The sequence below is a fragment of the Bombina bombina genome, chromosome 1, assembly GCF_027579735.1.
Source record: "Bombina bombina isolate aBomBom1 chromosome 1, aBomBom1.pri, whole genome shotgun sequence".
NCBI lineage: Eukaryota > Metazoa > Chordata > Amphibia > Anura > Bombinatoridae > Bombina > Bombina bombina.
In genome coordinates, this window is record NC_069499.1 from 569428172 (window position 1) to 569450076 (window position 21905).

The 21905-nt window shown below is 37.9% G+C and overlaps 1 protein-coding gene across 1 annotated transcript in view; it reads left to right on the forward strand.

The window, feature by feature from the left end:
* The window catches only part of CPS1 (carbamoyl-phosphate synthase 1), a 187044-nt gene extending 166723 nt beyond the window's left edge, over positions 1-20321 (forward strand). Inside the window, exons 35-38 of the mRNA XM_053698785.1 lie at positions 1645-1704; positions 1787-1896; positions 18716-18845; positions 19876-20321. Of these exons, the coding sequence (XP_053554760.1) occupies positions 1645-1704; positions 1787-1896; positions 18716-18845; positions 19876-19974 (399 nt within the window). The 3' untranslated portion in view covers positions 19975-20321. The remainder of the gene's footprint in view (positions 1-1644; positions 1705-1786; positions 1897-18715; positions 18846-19875) is intronic.
* Positions 20322-21905: the final 1584 nt, after the last annotated feature.

The following is a 21905-nucleotide window of genomic DNA, read 5'->3' on the forward strand; positions in this document are numbered from 1 at the left end:
AGGGTTGCAGGTTCGATGCCCTGCGAGGTCCACTCAGCCTTTCATCCTTCCGAAGTCGATAAAATGAGCAGCGCCTTTAGACCCTTATGTGTGATTAGCCGCGCTTTACAAGTACCCAATACATACATACATACATAGTATTACATTCACATACATATCTTTAACTATGGAGATAATGAAAATATTTCACATTACAATCTTATGCACATTAAACAATATCTCAGAGGGATTTTCTAAGAGATAATCGAATATACATCTAGAGATATCTAGACATATATATATATATATTCATATACATATCTCTATAAATAGGTATATCAGTCCAAAAATCATCACATATATAGGGGCCTATTTAACAAAGGTCTGTCGGACCTGATCCGACAGTGCGGATCAGGTCCGACAGACCTCGCTGAATGCGGAGAGCAATACGCTCTCCGTATTCAGCATTGCACCAGCAGCTCTTGTGATCGGGTTGAATTGCGGCGATGTCTCTCCGCCTGCTGGTTATGGAGCAGCGGTCTTTAGACCACTGCTTCATAACTGGTGTTTCTGGTGAGCCTGCAGGCTCGCCAAAAACATGGGCCCTCAAGCTCCGTACGGAGCTTGATAGATATGCCCCATAGAGATATATGTATTTATAAATACATAGAACATATTCCGTTAAGAGGACATTCTCGTAAGATAAAATATTCGCATTTTCATGTACACTTTTCGTGGAAAGTTATTTGAAATTTCATGCTCTACCCAATCCATTTAAAGGGACATAAAACCCAAAATGTGTCTTTTATGATCAGATAGAACATAGAATTTTTAACAACTTTCCATTGTACTTCTATTATCACATTTTCTTGTTATGCTTTTTTTTTTAAAAAAAATCAGGAGTGTGCACGTGTCTGCAGTACCTTATGGCTTATGTTATACATTTGCAAGGGAACTAGATGTCAGCACTTTTTCCTGTAATGTAGACATGTGCATGCTACCTACCCAGCCTAGGTATCTCTTCAACAAAGAAAAACAGGAGAACAAACTAAATTTGATTATAGAAGTGAATTGGAAACTTTATTTAAATTGTGTTCTCTATCTGAATCATGAAAGAAACATGTTGGGTTTCATGTCCCTTTAAGTTTAATTTTGTCAAGGATTAAAGGCCCATTTATCAAGTGCGGTACTACCATTGATGCAGCAGGTGCAGTGACACCAGGGCCCCAGTGATTGGGGGGCCCAAAGCAGTCAGTCTATACAATGCAGAATGTGCAGGGGAGCATTTCATTAGTGGAGTTTGCAGGTACATCTATCTATCTATCTATCTATCTATCTATCTATCTATCTATCTATCTATCAATCTATCTATCTATCTATCTATCTATCTATCTATCCACAAAATCTTTATACAGAGCAGCATGTATATTATCACTAATGCTTTTGGGGGCCTCTTGTTGAGTAATTCCGCTACTGCCATTTATGTCTCAGTATTGTATGTATTAGATTTATTATTAGGCTTATTTATTTTGTGTATTTTATTTTATCTCATTTCGTTTCTCCTTACTCACAAGTAAAATACAAGCCCTTTGCACCCTTGTTAATACTAGAATGTATATAGAATATATACGCTACATGATATTGACTCTCTTTTGACTCCTGCAGCATTCTTTCCGTCCACATTTCCTTGGCACTGCTCAGCAGCTTAAAGAGGAAGGATTCAAGGTAAACCTATTTTATTATGATATATTGTGTATTGTAAAGTGTGAGTACTCTCACATTACATCCTCTGTTTTCTCTTACACAGCTATATGCTACAGAAGCCACTGCAGACTGGCTGAATGCCAATGATATTTCTGCCACGCCTGTTGCTTGGCCATCTCAGGAAGGACAGGGCAATCACCCAGCTTTATATAGGTAAGCATCATGTGCATTGTAACTGTTCTCATCTCAGATATGTTCTCTGTTTCCTTTCAAAATATATAGGGCTAGATTACAATTGGAGCGCTAATTTATCACGCGTCTGCAAACGGAAAAATTTGCCCGTTTACAGGCATGCGATAAATAACCAGCCATTACAAGTGGCTGGTTATTGCTACTGCAAGGTTTAAGAGCAACAGAAACTAGCAAGTGGGTGGTTCCTGTAATATGAAGAATCTGACATTTTATCTATTAGAATAGCTGATTGTACAGCAACTAAAAAGAAAGCCTTAAAGTCAAATATTACCAGTGGGCTTTGTTTTAAGTAATCATGTAACCTGCATATAACTGATTGCTGGACCGTCCATCTTCAGAATTTACTGTATGCATAATTCTTCCCTATCGATCATTAGGCGTATGTGGTCAATAAACCAGGTCTCTCAAAGAACCTGTTGGGATCCTTGACAGTGAGTGCTTGTGTCAGCAAAATTTACCAGAAGATAAAGTGGTTAAAAACAATCAATTGAATACATTTTGCATAGAAAGCATACGCTGTCTGCATTTATCATTGCACAAGCAGTTCTGGTGAACTGCTTGTGCGATGCCACCCCCTGCAGATTAGCAGGGCGTGTCAATCAGCCCGATAGTATGAGATCGGGTGGATTGATTTCCGCAGCCTCAGGCGCATCAGTTAAGGAGCAGCAGTTTTAAGACTGCTGCTTCATAACTGTTGTTTCCGGTGAGCCTGAAGGCTCGCGCGAAAAATGGGTGCATCAGGATCCATTCAGCCCTTGATAAATTGGCCCCCAAAAGTTTACTTCTCTTAGTGGTGTCAGTATAAAATGGAAACATTGAAGAAGTGGCCTTATTTACTTTATAGTAAATTATAAACTTTATAGGTTCAATCAATTAGTACTTTTCTTTTATAATGCAACAATAATAAATTACATAGAGCATTTACTTTTAAACAACTTTAACCTGTGTCTATAATGGACTACACCCAGGGCCGCCATCAGGTGGTGACAGGGGTGAATACAGTCAGGGACCCAGCCAGGATAAGGGACCCCGGGCCCACTGCTGACATAGCAAGTTATTTTTTTCAATTTTTAATTTATTTTTTAAAAGCCGGGCCCTGTAGTGCCGATGACGTCACTTGCACAAGCCCCACTCACCAGTGGCCCGAGACTCTGGCTGACTGTCACTCCAAGTTTGATTTTTTTTCTGTTCATCTGGTTTACCGCCATTTCTGATGTGTGGTGGGAAATCAGCTGCCAGTAAAAATCAAACTCTGCCCCAGGACCATGACAGGAGGGCTGCTTCCCCGGCAGTAAGGTATTTTGATTGGTTAGGGGGCGGGGAGAAGGGGCAGGACACACTTGACACAGTCAGAGCCTCAGGGGCCTATCTATCAAGCTCCGAATGGAGCTTGATGCCCCGTGTTTCTGGCGAGTCTTCAGGCTCGCCAGAAACAGCAGTTATGAAGCAGGGGTCACAAAGACCGCTGCTCCATAACCTGTCCGCCTGCTCTGAGCAGGCGGACAGACGTCGCCGGAAATCAACCCAATCGAGTACGATCGGGTTGATTGACACCCCCCTGCTGGCGGCTGATTGGCTGCGAGTCTGCAGGGGGCGGCGTTGCACCAGCAGCTCTTGTGAGCTGCTGGTGCAATGCTGAATACGGAGAGCTTATTGCTCTCCGTATTCAGTGAGGTCTGGCGGACCTGATCCGCACTGTTGGATCAGGTCCACCAGACCTTGATAAATAGAGGCCTCAGCCTGGAGACTGATATATAACTTAGGGGAGTGAGGAGCCAAGTAGCAAACAGTATATTTGTTGCACTTTAATGGATTTTTTGGGAGGTTTGTGAATGTGCATATTTGCTTTATCATAATAAAGTAGTTGGCAGTAGCACACGCATTGGTATTTCTGCACTGTGAATTATTTTTATGCCTGTGTAAACTTTACAAAAGTTCCACTGCAACTGATGCAGCAACCAGTAACAAAAGTGCAGACAAACAGTAGATGCCACTATACCAGTTCTGCTGGCACCCAGCATTAGAGTTTAAGGTGTGGTATTGACCCCAGGCGACCCCCAAACCTCTCATTATATAGTAGTTGTTTTTAATTTATTATATAAATATGATTAATGTAGCGTAGGGGGCGGGCAGTAACATTTCTTTGATATGGAATATTTTCTCTTTCCTTTTTGGATTAATTTACCTTTATGTTTCATTGTGACAACAGGCAAAAGCAGTAAAGTGACTGAGCAAATTGAAATGTAGTAATAAGTCATTATAGCCTAGGAACACTGTAATGTGTCTAATTGTTCATTCTGGCATGTTACAGTCTACCAAGACCTTAGTGTAACAAGCTTGCTACCAAGCTGAGAATGTGACTCATAGAGTTGCACTTGTACTGTTCTCAGTAAGCGTGCCGCCGCATGTGCATAGGTTGCATAGTGTCTAGATATCAATGTGAATAGAGCGGTCTAAACAATAATGTAGGTCAACAAAACTAGAGAGAGGTGCTTAAAGAGGTACAAACATAGCTTGTTAGATTGTTCTGTGGGGTTGGAGCACTTTCTTTTAGCACAGAAGAGTCTTTCATAGAGAACTGTCATATATAGTGAGCTGATTTTTTTTCAAACAAAAGAGGTAAAGTCATATCTATACATATGTTTCAATCTACTAGGCCTCATTAATGAGGGGCCGCATTATACTTTTATACACGGTAAGCAAGAGGTTTGTGTTTGGATCTCCCTGTCAGTTGTATCAATACAAATCACAGGTCAGAGGTGCTCAACAAGGCCCAAGTCACCTACAAGACAGAGGGTAGGACGGGCAGCCGGCCTGGCATCATCTTCACTAACTATCACCTCCTTCACTATCAATCATATGATGATATATATGAATGAAAAATCGGTTGATTACAATACAACAATATTATATACATTTATTATATATTTGAAATGAATAGTGCACTGCTAACTTTATTTGATGAGTCTGCGGCTGGTTCTTTAGCCATCAGGGAATCCATAGTTTGCATTTATTTGAAGATCATCTAATGTAGAGTTTAAGCTCAGAAACAGCACTTGACTTTTTATTTAAAAACAAGCATCATTTTATTTTAGCCAAATTAAAAGTCACATTATATAATAGTAATTTACTATTATATGTGACTTAAATTTGCTAAAATAAAATGCTGTTTTTAAAAGTGCTGATTCTGAGCTGAAACTCAACATTAATTAAAGGGATAGTAAAGCTAAACAATTTTTTTTTATGATTCAGATAGAACATACAATTTGATGGAATCAGCCAATCAGATTTAGCTTGCATTCTATTGGCTGATCGGAACAGCCAATAGAATACGAGCTCAATCTGATTGGCTAATTGGATCAGCCAATCGGATTGAACTTGATTCTGATTGGCTGATTCCATCAGCCAATCAGAATATTCCTACCTTAATTCCGATTGGCTGATAGAATCCTATCAGCCAATCGGAATTCGAGGGACGCCATCTTGGATGACATCATTTAAAGGAACCGTCATTCGTCGTTCAGTCATCAGCCAGGATGGATGTTCCGCGTCGGAGGTCTTCAGGATGCTGCCGCTCCGTTCCAGATGGATGTCGATAGAAGATGCCGCCTGGATGAAGACTTCAATCGGATGGAAGACCTCTTCTGCCCCGCTTGGATGAAGACTTCAATCGGATGGAAGACCTCTTCTGCCCCGCTTGGATGAAGACTTCTACCGGATCATGGACATCTTCAGCCCCCCGCTTGGGCTTGGATCAGGACATCGGAGGAGCTCTTCAGGACCGATCGGTGAACCTGGTATGGTGAAGACAAGGTAGGAAGATCTTCAGGGGCTTAGTGTTAAGTTTATTTAAGGGGGGTTTGGGTTAGATTAGGGGTATGTGGGTGGTGGGTTGTAATGTTGGGGGGGGGTATTGTATGTTTTTTTTACAGGCAAAAGAGCTGAACTTCTTGGGGCATGCCCCGCAAAGGGCCCTGTTCAGGGCTGGTAAGGTAAAAGAGCTTTTAACTTTAGTAATTTAGAATAGGATATGGCATTTTTTATTTCGGGGGGCTTTGTTGTTTTATTAGGGGGCTTAGAGTAAGTGTAATTAGTTTAAAATTGTTGTAATATTTTTCTTATGTTTGTAGATATTTTTTTATTTTTTGTAACTTAGTTCTTTTTTATTTTTTGTACTTTAGTTAGTTTATTTCATTGTAGTTATTTGTAGGTATTGTATTTAATTAATGTATTGATAGTGTAGTGTTAGGTTTAACTGTAGGTAATTGTAGGTATTTTATTTAATTAATTTAATGATAGTATAGTGTTAGGTTTAAATGTAACTTAGTTTAGGATTTATTTTACACGTAATTTGGTAATTATTTTAACTAGGTAACTATTAAATAGTTCTTAACTATTTAATAGCTATTGTACCCAGTGGCGGCTGGTGAATTTTTAGGATGGGGGTGCACAAGACCCTCCCCCTATTAGAAAGACACGCCCCTTTGAAAATCCACGCCCCTTTTTAAAAACCACACCCCTTTAACAAGCCACACCCATTTTTAAAAGCCACACCCCTTAGTGAAAATCACGCCCCTCAAATGGCCCCACCCATTTGAACCAGCGGTGTTTTTGGTCATCGTCTTCTTGAAATATCCAGCCCCGGCCTGGGGGTAACTTCAACTGAAGTTTGTGACTGATTCCTCAACATTATTCTCAAGTATCTGCTGATATTGAGTGGAATCCATGAGACCCTCAACAATATTCCCAGTAGTACAGGTCTTTGGAGGTGGTCTGTGGGCTGTTTTTGACCGTTCTCACCATCCTTTGCCTTTGCCTCTGGCCCTCTCTGATATTTTACTTGCCCTGCCACTTCTGGCCTTAACAAGAACTGTGCCTGTGGTCTTCCATATCCTCACCATGCATTGCTCACTGTGTTCCTCATAGTGGACACAGAAATCTTAAATCTATGAATGCATACTCTTCAGTACAGCCATGTTCATGTGCGACAGTGCACAAATGGAGGAGCCTACACTACCTGCCCATGTCTAGTCTTAAAATATACATGATGGTGCTCAGTTAAATTATATAATAACATATATATATATTAACCAAATGATTAATTAAAGCTGCAAAATAATAAGAATGTTGAATGTACATTTATGAAAACATATATATTCCTGGATTTAAAGAACCTTCCACTTTATAGAGAAATACAACCACATTTAAATTACTGTTGCCCCAGCCCCCAGTGTTCGATATTAGGCAATGCAGCCAAAGGCCTTGGCAACATGAAGATAAATACACCCACATTTTACTTTCTACAAAAGAAGATTATTTCTATTACACTAGTGCTTAATAATTAACTTCAACAGTAAAGATTAAAACAGAATGTTGATAACTCAAGTACAATTTTTGTAAATTAAGTCAATCCGCCTGTCTTTTTTTGAGGCAAATAAATCAATAACATTTTCGGTGAATGTAGGCATGTCATTGATCAATTGTTTTTCAATTGTGAGCATGGCTAGAGCAGTCAGTCTTTCCTCAGTCATGGTGCTGCTTAGAAATGTCTTAACTCGTTTTAAAGTTGAGAAACATCTCTCAGCCTCAGCAGTTGTCACGGGAATAGTCGAAATAATTTGCAACAGTTTGTAGGTCTCCGAGAAAGTACTGTCCAAGTTATTTTCTATTACAAACTGTAGAAGACTGATGGCACCATTCATATTTCGGAAATCTGGTCTTCTGTAAATTACTCCTAGTTCAGTTTTCAGCCGATATTTCTGTAATGTGTGATAAACCGCTGATGTTTGTTCAAGAAGCTGATTTGGAAATTTTTTCTCGTAATCTGCAAATTTTTCCGCTTGGAGGAGAGAAACAGCCGAGTAGTGAGTTATAAAAGAAAATCTATCTTTTACTTGATTTGTGATAACATCGCATATCTCTTTAGCTGCCACAGTCTGAGCAATGTGAATATTTTCTCTCTTCCTTTTCCTAGATGTTTCCTCTGTTTCTGATATCGTCATGGTCACTGTGTCCATTCTTTCCCTTTCGTTTTCCATTGTCTGCTGGAAAGTGTTAATATGTTTTCGAATAAGTGCCGCATCTGTTTGTGTTTTCTGAAGTTGGTTGTATAACACATCTACATGTGGCATAATATTGTGAAAAACTGTAAGCCAAAACACGAATACCGAGTCTTGTAACATACGCCGAATAGCCCCCGCTTGATTTATAGCTATTTCTTTTTTCGATGTTGACTCTATTTTTTCCATGCATTCAATTAACTGTTCCCTGTTTTCAAAAACTGTATTGACGGTTCGACTCTTGAAATTCCACCTGGTGGCTGAACCATGAGGTATCCTTCTTCTAACAGTTTCATCTAGAATAGCTATCCTTTGTGGCGAGTTACTAAAAAAGTTAGTAATGTCACTTAGATTTGAAAAAAATACTCGAACTTGTTGATTTTAACTGCTTGCTTGGCTGACAATTAAATTGAGCTGATGTGCATAGCAATGCACAAAATGTGCATTCTTGTAGGTACGTTTAATTATAGCCTGAACACCTGCATGCTGACCACTCATCACGCTTGCACCGTCGTAACTCTGCGATATCAGTTTCTCTGGGTTGTCTATAACTTTTTCCAAAGTAGCTTGAATACACGTAGCTAAAGATTCTGCATCATGTCCAGCTGGATTAGTGAATTCCCAGAATCTCTCAACCGGTTGTCCCTTACCTATAATGTATCTAAAAACAACAACCAATTGGAAGGCAGATGAAACATCAGTAGTTTCATCTGCTATCACTGCTACAAAACTTGCATTTGAGATTTCCTTCTTTATTTGGTTCTGGCAAACAGTAAGCATACAGTCTAATAAATCGTTTTGAATTTCTTTTGACGTTCCTTTAAAAACAGTGGCACTAGCGAGATGTTCTTTTAGAGATGCATCAAGCTCTGCTGAGAAGTTTATAAGACCTCTGAAAATGCCTGGATTTAATGAATCATCGCGTTCGTCATGTCCTCGAAGTGCAAGCTCAAATGCGCCGCAAAATAAAATACAATTAATTATTTTGGAAAGAACATAGCGATTTTTGGTTACTTGCTCATTATGTCTTTTAATATTCAAACGATATGCACTGTCAAGTTGTTGCCGAATATCAACCCTTCCTAGCAAATTAAACTCTAATGTGGAGTTTAAATGTGATTGGGAGCAATTATGTTTATTGGTTTTTTGACTTAAATGTGATAAATCGGCGACCCCATAACTCACCCAGCTTGAATCCCCACTTTGTTTTGCAAACAGGAGACAATAAAAACAAAAGAGCCTGTTAGATAATTCACAACCACAAATCCATGGATATTTATCATATACCTCGGGTTTGAATTCTCTTTTGTAATCTCTAGTTTTACATTTTGTCACCTGGGTAAGGTTAAGCATAGGTGTTGGCCTGAGCATTTTAATTTCCATTTTTCTTTCAATGGGCAACGTTGAAAAATGTAATTGCTTTAGCTCAGATACACTAATTTTACTAAGTGCCATCTTAACTGTTAGTTTACACACAAAGAACAGTCCTTTGCTCTTATCTAATATATAACTTGTAGGTAGGTAGCTCTGCAGCTGTTAGAAAATATACAACTTAATAGTTTAGTAGTTTGACGGTTGTTATGTAATATATAACTTGTAGGTAGGTAGCTCTGCTGCTCTGCAGCTGCTAGAAAATATACAACTCCACTTGAAAAGATAGTTTAATAGTTTGGCGGTTGTTATGTAATATATAACTTGTAGGTAGGTAGCTCTGCAGCTGTTAGAAAATATACAACTTAATAGTTTAATAGTTTGGCGGTTGTTATCTAATATATAACTTGTAGGTAGGTAGCTCTGCAGCTGTTAGAAAATATACAACTTAATAGTTTAATAGTTTGGCGGTTGTTATGTAATATATAACTTGTAGGTAGGTAGCTCTGCAGCTATTAGAAAATATACAACTCAACTTGCAGTAATAGTTTAATAGTTTGGCGGTTGTTATGTAATATATAACTTGTAGGTAGGTAGCTCTGCAACTGTTAGAAAATATACAACTCAACTTGAAGTAATAGTTTAATAGTTTGGCGGTTGTTATGTAATATATAACTTGTAGGTATGTAGCTCTGCAGCTGTTAGAAAATATATTAAAAGTTTAATAGTTTTGTGGTTGTTATGTAATATATAACTTGTAGGTAGGTAGCTCTGCAGCTATTAGAAAATATACAACTCAACTTGCAGTAATAGTTTAATAGTTTGGCGGTTGTTATGCAATATATAACTTGTAGGTAGGTAGCTCTGCAGCTATTAGAAAATATACAACTCAACTTGCAGTAATAGTTTAATAGTTTGGCGGTTGTTATGTAATATATAACTTGTAGGTAGGTAGCTCTGCAGCTATTAGAAAATATACAACTCAACTTGCAGTAATAGTTTAATAGTTTGGCGGTTGTTATGTAATATATAACTTGTAGGTAGGTAGCTCTGCAACTGTTAGAAAATATACAACTCAACTTGCAGTAATAGTTTAATAGTTTGGCGGTTGTTATGTAATATATAACTTGTAGGTAGGTAGCTCTGCAGCTGTTAGAAAATATATTAAAAGTTTAATAGTTTTGTGGTTGTTATGTAATATATAACTTGTAGGTAGGTAGCTCTGCAGCTATTAGAAAATATACAACTCAACTTGCAGTAATAGTTTAATAGTTTGGCGGTTGTTATGTAATATATAACTTGTAGGTAGGTAGCTCTGCAGCTATTAGAAAATATACAACTCAACTTGCAGTAATAGTTTAATAGTTTGGCGGTTGTTATGTAATATATAACTTGTAGGTAGGTAGCTCTGCAGCTATTAGAAAATATACAACACTAGTAGGCAACGGCAAGTAGTTTTGCGGTGCTGGTTGTTATAAAATATATTGCAGGCAGCTGTTAGAAAATATCAACTACAACTAATAGGTAATATCTTATAATAATTATAATAATATAGCTCACTATATATAAAATATCAAATGTTAAATATGCCGGTTTACTGCCTAATTTTAGTATCAGCAGCAGCACAGCAGTTAACTGGTTTTTTTGTGAAAAAAAACTTTGTTCTTTTTTTTCAAAACTTCTAATTGCAATCTGCTAATTAATCTGCTAAAATACTTAAATTAAATGTATTAATGTTTAATGGTAAACCACCGTGACAGCCGTCAACGGTCAAGAACTAGTAGTATCAAAAGCAGCACAGCAGTTAACTGCTTTTATTGTGAAAAAAAACTTTGTTCTTTTTTTTTCAAAACTTCTAATTGCAATCTGCTAATTAATCTGCTAAAATACTTAAATTAAATGTATTAATGTTTAATGGTAAACCACCGTGACAGCCGTCAACGGTCAACAACTAGTAGTATCAAAAGCAGCACAGCAGTTAACTGCTTTTATTGTGAAAAAAAACTTTTTTTTTTTTTTTTTCAAAACTTCTAATTGCAATCTGCTAATTAATCTGCTAAAATACTTAAATTAAATGTATTAATGTTTAATGGTAAACCACCGTGACAGCCGTCAACGGTCAAGAACTAGTAGTATCAAAAGCAGCACAGCAGTTAACTGCTTTTATTGTGAAAAAAAACTTTGTTCTTTTTTTGCAAAACTTTTAATTGCAAAAATCAGCTAATTAATCTGCTAAAATACTTAAATTAAATGTATTAATGTTTAATGGTAAGCAACCGTGACAGCCGTCAACGGTCAACAACTAGTAGTATCAACAGCAGCACAGCATTTAACTGCTTTCTGTATTTGTAAAAAAAAAATAAAAAAAAAATATTTTTTGCAAAACTTCTAATTGCAATCTGCTGACAAAAATATTATTTTATTATTCCCAAATTACTCCACTAAACTTACTGACTAAAGCCAATTTTTTTAAGAGAGACGAACTCTACCTAAGTACTCTAAATGTTAAGTTAAAACACAAAAATAACTTTTTTTTCTCACACACACTGGTGTCTGTCTCACACTCACTCTCTAAGTAATCTCAACTCTGTTGTGTAAGTTTAATTAAGTTAACTAACTACAGTTAGTTTAAAAGTTTAAACTAAACTAATAAGCTCAGCAGCTGCAGGCCTGCAGCAAAATAAGGCCCACTGGCCAGTGCCCACTACTAAGGCAGCTTAAGCTAACTATTGGCAAAATTATCTATTAATAAGTAAGTCTGTCTGTTATGTTATTCAATTAATTTATGTCAGGAGTCCTGGACTCAGTGTCAGCACTCAGCAGCCACCACCAACAACACCACGTCTGCTGCCAGCAAGGGCTAAATCGTTTTTTTAGAGGCAAGTAAAGTTGAACAAAACAGGTCAGAGCTCTGTAAACAAGGCTCCTATCCGCTCAACGGCTATCTCCTCAATGCGATTTTCGCGCCGTTGAGCGGGAGGAGCCTTGTGGGGGCGGTCACGTGACGCTAGTAGCGTATCAGAGGCGAGACTCACCATGACAGGCAGACCGTGGGTGGAGCCAGAGCACAGGCTGAAGTCAGCTCGCACACTTCAGCCTGTGCGAATAGGGCTCTATTACCAGTGCCGGGCTGGGAGGAGCAACGCCTGCACAGTGATGCATAGAGATCACTGTGCAGGATAGGGTTTTGCTTGATCGCACGTGCGATCAGTGTCTGCTCTGCCATGTCTCTGCCAGGTGTGACCGTGTGCACAGTGCGCGCACTCGCGCAGTGAGAGCAGCCCGAGGAGGAGACGCTAGTGACTGATGCGGTGACGTCAGCGTCCACCTGGGTCCTAGCTCCCTCCTGCTTCAAATCTAATCTATCCTTGTGTGGTATATAATATTTTTAAATATTACCGGTCCTACAGCAGGCTGAGAGGGCGGCTAGTGGGGTGGCTACAAAAAACAGAGCCTACATTATATTATAATAAATAATAACACACACACACTAATAAAAAAAAAAAATTAAACAAAAAAAATTAAACATTTTTTTTTTTTGCTGATTTTTTTTTTTTTTTTTGGCTCATTTTTTTTTTTCCTCCTTGCCCCCTGGGGGGTTCACGTGCGAATGTGCACAACTGGAGGAGCCTCCACTGATTGTACCTGGTTAAAATAATTACAAAGTTGCCTGTAAAATAAATATTAATCCTAAAATAGCTACAATGTAATTATAATTTATATTGTAGCTATATTAGGATTTATTTTACAGGTAAGTATTTAGCTTTAAATAGGAATAATTTATTTAATAAGAGTTAATTAATTTCGTTAGATTAAAATTATATTTAATTTAGGGGGGTGTTAGTGTTAGGGTTAGACTTAGCTTTAGGGGTTAATACATTTATTAGAATAGCGGTGAGCTCCGGTCGGCAGATTAGGGGTTAATAATTGAAGTTAGGTGTCGGCGATGTTAGGGAGGGCATATTAGGGGTTAATACTATTTATTATAGGGTTAGTGAGGCGGATTAGGGGTTAATAACTTTATTATAGTAGCGCTCAGGTCCGCTTGGCAGATTAGGGGTTAATAAGTGTAGGCAGGTGGAGGCGACGTTGTGGGCGGCAGATTAGGGGTTAATAAATATAATATAGGGGTCGGCGATGTTAGGGCAGCAGATTAGGGGTACATAAGGATAATGTAAGTAGCGGCGGTTTACGGAGCGGCAGATTAGGGGTTCATAATAATATGCAGGGGTCAGCGATAGCGGGGGCGGCAGAATAGGGGTTAATAAGTGTAAGGTTAGGGGTGTTTAGACTCGGGGTACATGTTAGAGTGTTAGGTGCAGACGTAGGAAGTGTTTATGCATAGCAAACAATGGGGCTGCGTTAGGAGCTGAACGCGGCTTTTTTGCAGGTGTTAGGTTTTTTTTCAGCTCAAACAGCCCCATTGTTTCCTATGGGGGAATCGTGCACGAGCACGTTTTTGAGGCTGGCCGCTTGCGTAAGCAACTCTGGTATCGAGAGTTGAAGCTGCGTTAAAAATGCTCTACGCTCCTTTTTTGGAGCCTAACGCAGCCTTTATGTGGACTCTCAATACCAGAGTTATTTTTATGGTGCGGCCAGAAAAAAGCCGGCGTTAGCTACGCGGGTCCTTACCGACAAAACTCTAAATCTAGGCCTCAGAGAACAACGCACATTTGAAAATAAAAGTGAATTTAAAAATTTCTTAAAATGACATGCTCTACCTGAATCATGCAAGTTTAATTGTGACTTTCCTATCCCTTTAATGTTTTATCAGTAAAAACTTATAACTGTTTTTCAGTGGTTTTTATTTTGTTTAGTGCAGGGAATAGGAGATTTGTGGTTGTGGCCAACCAGGCCAGGGCACTTTGTGCATTTCTGAATGTGCTGTGCATCATGTAATCTGAAATCTGTTTTTTTGGTCCTGGTGGCAGCCCTGACTACACCTATGTTTTAGGTGGTATAAGTATAAAATATAAAACTACTAAAGGCTTTGTCAAGCATCCACAAAGCTTAAGGGGATATATATATGTTATTGTATTGTTAAGGGGATATATATATGTTATTGTTCAGGCATTCATTATTGATTTAATATTCATGTATTAAAGATATGCCCAAAATTTACAGAAAGACTTACAGCTCAGCTCATTTAGTGTAAGGCATCTACTTATCAAGCCGTTGACTTTCTTGCATTCGACGGCACCAATACGCTCGCCTAAGATCACCTAACATCGCTGCCGTGGACCTGAATACGTTCTCCAAAGTTACCAAAAAAGCTGTCAAAAAGCCGCGCACAAAGTACGGTGCGATGAGCAGTGGACTGTTGTTAACTAAGAGTCATCGATCTCGCTGCTCTTCGGCTTTTTTACAGCTTTCTTGGTACCCTGACACTAAACACCCACACTATACTGTTTACCCCCTAAACCGCCGCTCCCGGACCCCACCGCAACTCTAATAAAGTGTTTAACCCTTAAACCACCACTCCCGGACCTCGCCGCAACTCTAATAAATGTATTAACCCCTAAACCGCCGCTCCCGAAGCCCACCGCCACCTACAGTATACATATTAACCCCTAATCTTCTGCCCCCTATACCGCCGCCACCTACATAAAGTTATTAACCCCTATCCTGCCGCTCCCGGACCCCGACACAACTAAATAAAGTGTTTAACCCCTAAACCGCCGCTCCCGGAGCCCACCGCCACCTACATTATATTTATTAAAGGGAGAGTCTAGTATAAATTAAAGTTTCATTATTCAGATAGGACTTTTAATTTTAATCAACTTTCCAATTTACTTTTATCATCAAATTTGCTTTTTTCTCTTGGTATTCTTAGTTTAAACTAAACATAGGTAGGCTCATATGCTAATTTCTAAGCCTTTGAGGGCTGCCTCTTATCACAGGCTTTTTAAATCTCTTTTCAACACAGAGAGACAGAAAGTACACGTGGGCCATATAGATAACACTGTGTTCAGGCACAGAAAGTTATTTAAGATCTAGCACAAAACAATGCTAGATTTAAGACAATAGATAATAAACAGTCACAGTCATGTGATCAGGGGGCTGAAAGAAGGTTCCTAGATACAAGGTAATCACAAAGGTAAAAAGTACATTAATATGACTGTGTTGTTTATGCAAAATTGGGGAATAGGTAATAAAGGGATTATCTATCTTTTAAAACAATAACAATTCTATGGTAATCTGCCCCCCCCCCTACACTGCCGTCACCTACATTATATTTATCAACCCCTAATTTGCCCCCCCCTACGCTGCCACTATATTAAATGTATTAACCCCTATACCTAAGTCTAACCCTAACCCTAACACCCACTAACAAATATAATTTAAATAAATCGAAATAAATTATTCCTATTTGAAACTAAATACTTACCTATAAAATAAACCCTAAGATAGCTACAATATAACTAATAGTTACATTGTAGCTATCTTAGGATTTATTTTTATTTTACAGGCAACTTTGTATTTTTTTTAACTAGCTACAATAGTTACTAAATAGTTATTAACTATTTAATAACTACCTAGTTAAAATAAATACAAAAGTACCTGTAAAATAAAACCTAACCTAAGTTACAATTACACCTAACACTACACTATCATTAAATTAATTACCTACATTAACTACAATTAAATAAAATTAAATAAAATTATCTAAAGTACAAAAAAACAACACTAAATTACAGAAAATAATAAAATAATTACAATTTTTTTAAACTAATTACACCTAATCTAATCCCCCTAATAAAATAAAAAAGTCCCCAAAATAATAAAAAGCCCTACCCTATACTAAATTACAAATAGCCCTTAAAAGGGCCTTTTGCGGGGCATTGCCCCAAAGTAATCAGCTCTTTTACCTGTAAAAAAAAATTACAACCCCCCAACATTAAAACCCACCAGCCACACAACCAACCCTACTCTAAAACCCACCCAATCCCTCCTTAAAAAAAACCTAACACTAACCGCTTAAAGATCACCCTACCTTGAGAAGTCTTCACCCAACCAGGCCGAAGTCCTCAACGAAGCCGGCAGAAGTGGTCCTCCAGATGGGCAGAAGTGATCCTCCAGACGGGCATAAGTCTTCATCCAGACGGCATCTTCTATCTTCATCCATCCGGCGCAGAGCGGGTCCATCTTCAAGACATCCGACGCAGAGTATCTTCTTCTAACGACATCCGATGACTGAATGACGGTTCCTTTAAATTATGTCATCCAAGATAGAATTCTATCAGCCAATCGGAATTAAGGTAGGATTGAGGTTCAATCCTATTGGCTGATCCAATCAGCCAATAGGATTAAGCTCGCATTCTATTGGCTGATTGGAACAGCCAATAGAATGCGAGCTCAATCCTATTGGCTGACTGGATCAGCCAATAGAATTGATCCTACCTTAATTCCGATTGGCTGATAGAATTATATCAGCCAATCGGAATTCAAGGGACGCCATCTTGGATGACGTAATTTAAAGGAACCGTCATTCAGTTGTCGGATGTCATTAAAAGAGGATGCTCTGCATCGGATGTCTTGATGATGGACCCGCTCCACGCCGGATGGGATGAAGATAGAAGATGCCGCCTGGATGAAGACTTCTGCCCATCTGGAGGATCACTTCTGCCCATCTGGAGGATCACTTCTGCCCGTCTGGAGGATCAATTCTGCCTGTCTGGAGGACCACTTCTGCCGGCTTCGTGGAGGACTTCAGCCCAGTTGAGTGAAGACTTCTCAAGGTAGGGTGATCTTCAAGGGGTTAGTGTTAGGTTTTTTTAAGGGGGGATTGGGTGGGTTTTAGAGTAGGGTTGGGTGTGTGGGGGGTGGGTTTTAATGTTGGGGGTATTGTACTTTTTTACAGGTAAAAGAGCTGATTACTTTGGGGCAAGGCCCCGCAAAAGGCCCTTTTAAGGGCTATTCGTAATTTAGTATAGGGTAGGGCTTTTTATTATTTTGGGGGGATTTTTTATTTTGTTAGGGGGATTAGATTAGGTGTAATTAGTTTAAAAAACTTGTAATTATTTTATTATTTTCTGTAATTTAGTGTTTGTTTTTTGTACTTTAGATAATTGTTTTTAATTGTATTTAGTTTACTTAATTGATTTAATTATAGTGTAGTGTTAGGTGTAATTGTAACTTAGGTTAGGTTTTATTTTACAGGTATATTTGTATTTATTTTAACTAGGAAGTTATTAAATAGTTAATAACTATTTAATAACTATTCTACCTAGTTAAAATAAATACAAACTTACCTGTAAAATAAAATAAACCCTAAGCTAGCTACAATGTAACTATTAGTTATATTGTAGCTAGCTTATGGTTTATTTTATAGGTAAGTATTTAGTTTTAAATAGGAATCATGTAGTTAATGATAGGAATATTTATTTAGATATATTTAAATTATATTTCAGTTAGGGGGTGTTAGGGTTAGGGTTAGACTTAGATTTAAGGGTTAATAAATTTAATATAGTGGCGGCGGTGTAGAGGGCGGAAGATTAGGGGTTAATAAGTATAATGCAGGTGGCGGTGGACTCCAGGAGCAGCGGTTTAGGGGTTAATAAGTTTATTTAGTTGCGGCGGGGTCCGGGAGCGGCGGGATAGGGTTTAATAAGTTTTATTTAGGTGGTGGCAGTGTCGGGGCAGCAGATTAGGGGTTAATAAGTATAATGTAGGTGTCGCCGGTGTAGGGGGCAGATTAAGGGTGTATAGACTCGGGGTACATGTTAGGGTGTTAGGTGTACACGTTCCCATAGGAATCAATGGGATATCGGGCAGCAGCGAACATAAGCTCTCGCTGCTTTCCAATTCCCATTGATTCCTATGGCATCTTTCGCCTCCAGGACGGCGGATTGAAAACCAGGTACGCTGGGCCGGAATAGTGCTGAGCGTACCTGGTAGGAATTTGATAACTTACAAAAGTAGTCAGATTGTGCCGAACTTGCGTTCGGAACATCTGTAGTGACGTAAGCATCGATCTGTGTCGACCTGAGTCCGGCGGATCGAATGTTACGTCACTAAATTATACTTTTGCCGGTTTGTAGGGTTTGATAACTAAGGCGAATCAGGCTTGCCACAAATACGCTGCGGAATTCCAGTGTATTTGCAGTTGACGGCTTGATAAATACATGCCAATGTGTTTGTGTTCCTCACATATATGGAAAGTAAGGACATTTGTATTTGTAAACAAGTGGAAATCACATACACCTTTACATACTACTTATGCTTTTATTGCAAATGCATTTTTTTTTCAAATAAAGTAACCATTAAAGAAATGTAAAAACAATGAAAACATTCAGAATATTTTCTAACGTCACAGCAGACAGTGATGAGTAAATATGTTCCTTCTACAGGTTGATCAAAGATGGAGACATTGACATGGTTATAAACCTTCCAAACAACAACACAAAGTATATAAATGATAACTTTTTGATTCGGAGGACTGCAATAGACTGTGGCATTGCCCTGATCACCAACTTCCAGGTATGCTTCTTTCTGTCACACATAAATATGCATGTAATTATTAAGTCCTTATGCAAAAACATTACTGGAAATTACTCTTACAACCCCTTATACACCTCAAGAGTATGGGAATAAAACAGAGTCAGGTTAAACAAGCAATTAGTTGTGTAAATGCATAAACAGAAAAATAAATAGTATGATGAAATCTGTGACAGAAATTTACACAATACTGACATTAGAAATTCTAGAATTAAGACAAAATGATGGTAGCTATTGGAACTGAGAAATAGAAATGGTGATTTTTAATAAGATGATAAATAAGAACTGGCAGAAATTCATGATAAAATGGGGAATGAAAAAAACATTTTAAGATCCTTTAACAAATGTATTTCTAGGGGTTTATGCTTGTTGTTCCGATGTAAACAAATTGAAATCCTGCGATCGTGCACACAATCGCAAGATTTCAATGATGGGATCGGGTCAGGGGGGCGTCCCTGTGATGCTAGGATATGCCCTCCAGACAGCGATCACATCATGGAAGCGCCGTTGGCTTTAGGACAGCCAACGGTTATGACATTCTATTTTGTCAGAACGGCACTAAAGCCCAGTGTAATTAGGACGGAATAGAACGGCATAACGGCGTTAAAAGGTTAATAGGAACATTTGATAAACACTTTACACCTGTCAACATATCAATTGGTATTCAAATGAAATGGGTGCAAATAAATCAATAAATGCTTCAGAACCAGTGTGAGGTATTATTCAGCTTTTACAATATTAAGTTGTACAGTTACTTCGGAATCACTGGAATGTGTGTTTCTTTATTAATTTGTAAAGAGATAAACAATATTCTTAAACACAGTTAAAACCATCAATCAAGAAAATATGCTAAAGTGATTAAAGTAGTTTGCTATTTCTTCACTTTTATCAAGCCTCTGTGTTATTCCCCAGTAAACTAGCAGAATACACTCAGGTGACTCTCTAAAACTGCAGTGGGTTATTTTATAACGCCTATAATTACTCATCATTTTGCTTTTACTGTATTTTCCAGGTGGTAAAACTATTTGCTGAGGCCATTAAATACTCTGGGGATCTAGATGTCAAGAGTCTTTTCCATTACAGACAATATGGGGCAGGAAAATCCAAATAGACACCTGGAGACATCATCAAACAACTTACCCTTGGGAAGAACAAGTGAATAACATGAATCTTACCTGCCATCTTCTATAATCTCCCTTTTTAACAAAAAATCAATTGTTATTTGATTATGTCTGTGTAGCTATGAACTGTGGAATCCAGAAGAAATATATATTATACATAGTTACTAGAAGAAAACACTAATAATATTATAGTACCTTTACATTGCTCACATCATGATTACAATGTCCCACTCCCAAAGTTTATACAGTTGCTCCTTGTTTTTGTTTTTGTTTTCTAAACATTTGTGTTCACTGTTGGTTCTAAACATGCAAAAAATAAATAATTTTAATTTGACAAGTTTGTTGCCAGTGTGGTCCCTATGTGGTTAAAAATAAACTCCATTCAATAAAAATATGTTATTTAAGACACTTATGATTGTAGATCACCTTTTCAGACCCATATCCAAATAATTACTACTACTCTAGTGAGTCCGTAGATGTATCCTACAGAAATGTATGGGCCTAGTATACTCAAGGCTTCATGCAAGCTTTATATCACAGGCTCCAAAAAACATGAATTATACTCATTTAAACAGGCTTGTTGGTCTTTATTAAAGGGACATTCCAGTCAAAATATAAATGCACATAGATAAATTCCATTTCTGAATAGAAACATATTTGCACTATACATGTATTGGCAAAAATGCTTCTAGTTAAAGTTATCACTGTTTTAGAGTTAGCATTTTTCTCTGCACGTGCATGTGAAGCATAACAAGATATTCTCGGTGCACCATTATTTTAATTATTGCAGCTGCTCAGAACATTAGTGAGACTTGTATCATGTCAGCAATTTACAAATTGAGTCATTACCAGATGGTACACGCACCTTTGGCTCTCTGAGCAAGTGCAGTGTTCAAAATGCTGGTGCACGGTGCATACTTAAATACACTTTTGAAACAGCTATAACTTTAACTAGAAGCAGTTTTGCTAATACATGTATATTACAAAAATGATTTTATTCAAAACTAAAATGTATCCATGTGGATTCTAATTTTGGCTGGAATGTCCCTTTAAGTAAAATATGCAGTACTAAGTTTAAAATGAATAACATTTGAACTATTTGAGAATCTATTGAACTTTTTTTTATCATTATAAAATGTAGTGGCATTTTAAGCTGTATGGCATAGGCACTAGAGATGCACAAAATACTGTTGGTGAATCTACCACAGAGAATCTCAGCTGTTTCTTGTAGCTATGTTTACATCATTTAAAAAAAATATTACTAGAAACCTGTAGAAATAGGTCTCAACTATAGGGAGCAAACTACCATGTGATGGGATATGATACGAAACAAAAAACAATTACTTGTTGCTACAAGAGAATAAAAATATAAAAACAAACCAAATTGAGTAAAAAATAATATATAGTTCAAAATAACAGTTTACCATTCCAAATCAAGAGATTTAAGCAGGGATAGGCACAGACAAAGGTTGTGGCAGACATTTTACAAAGTACAGACCTTAGTGAAGGACACCAAGGTACATTTGAAATTGAAAACATTATTTTATAGGGCTGGGTGTTATTATACTGATGCTGATACCACTGATCCTATAACCAAACCCTCCTCTGGCTATACCCATGTGCCAGTGTCACTACTGTGTCATTATATAGTGCTTGGTGTTATTATACTGATGCAGATACCACTGATCCTATAACCAGCCCTCCTCTAGCTATACCCATGAGCCAGTGTCACTACTGTGTCTTTATATAGCACTGGGTGTTATTATACTGATGCAGATACCACTGATCCTATAACCAGCCCTCCTCTAGCTATACCCATGAGCCAGTGTCACTACTGTGTCATTATATAGTGCTTGGTGTTATTATACTGATGCAGATACCACTGATCCTATAACCAGCCCTCCTCTAGCTATACCCATGT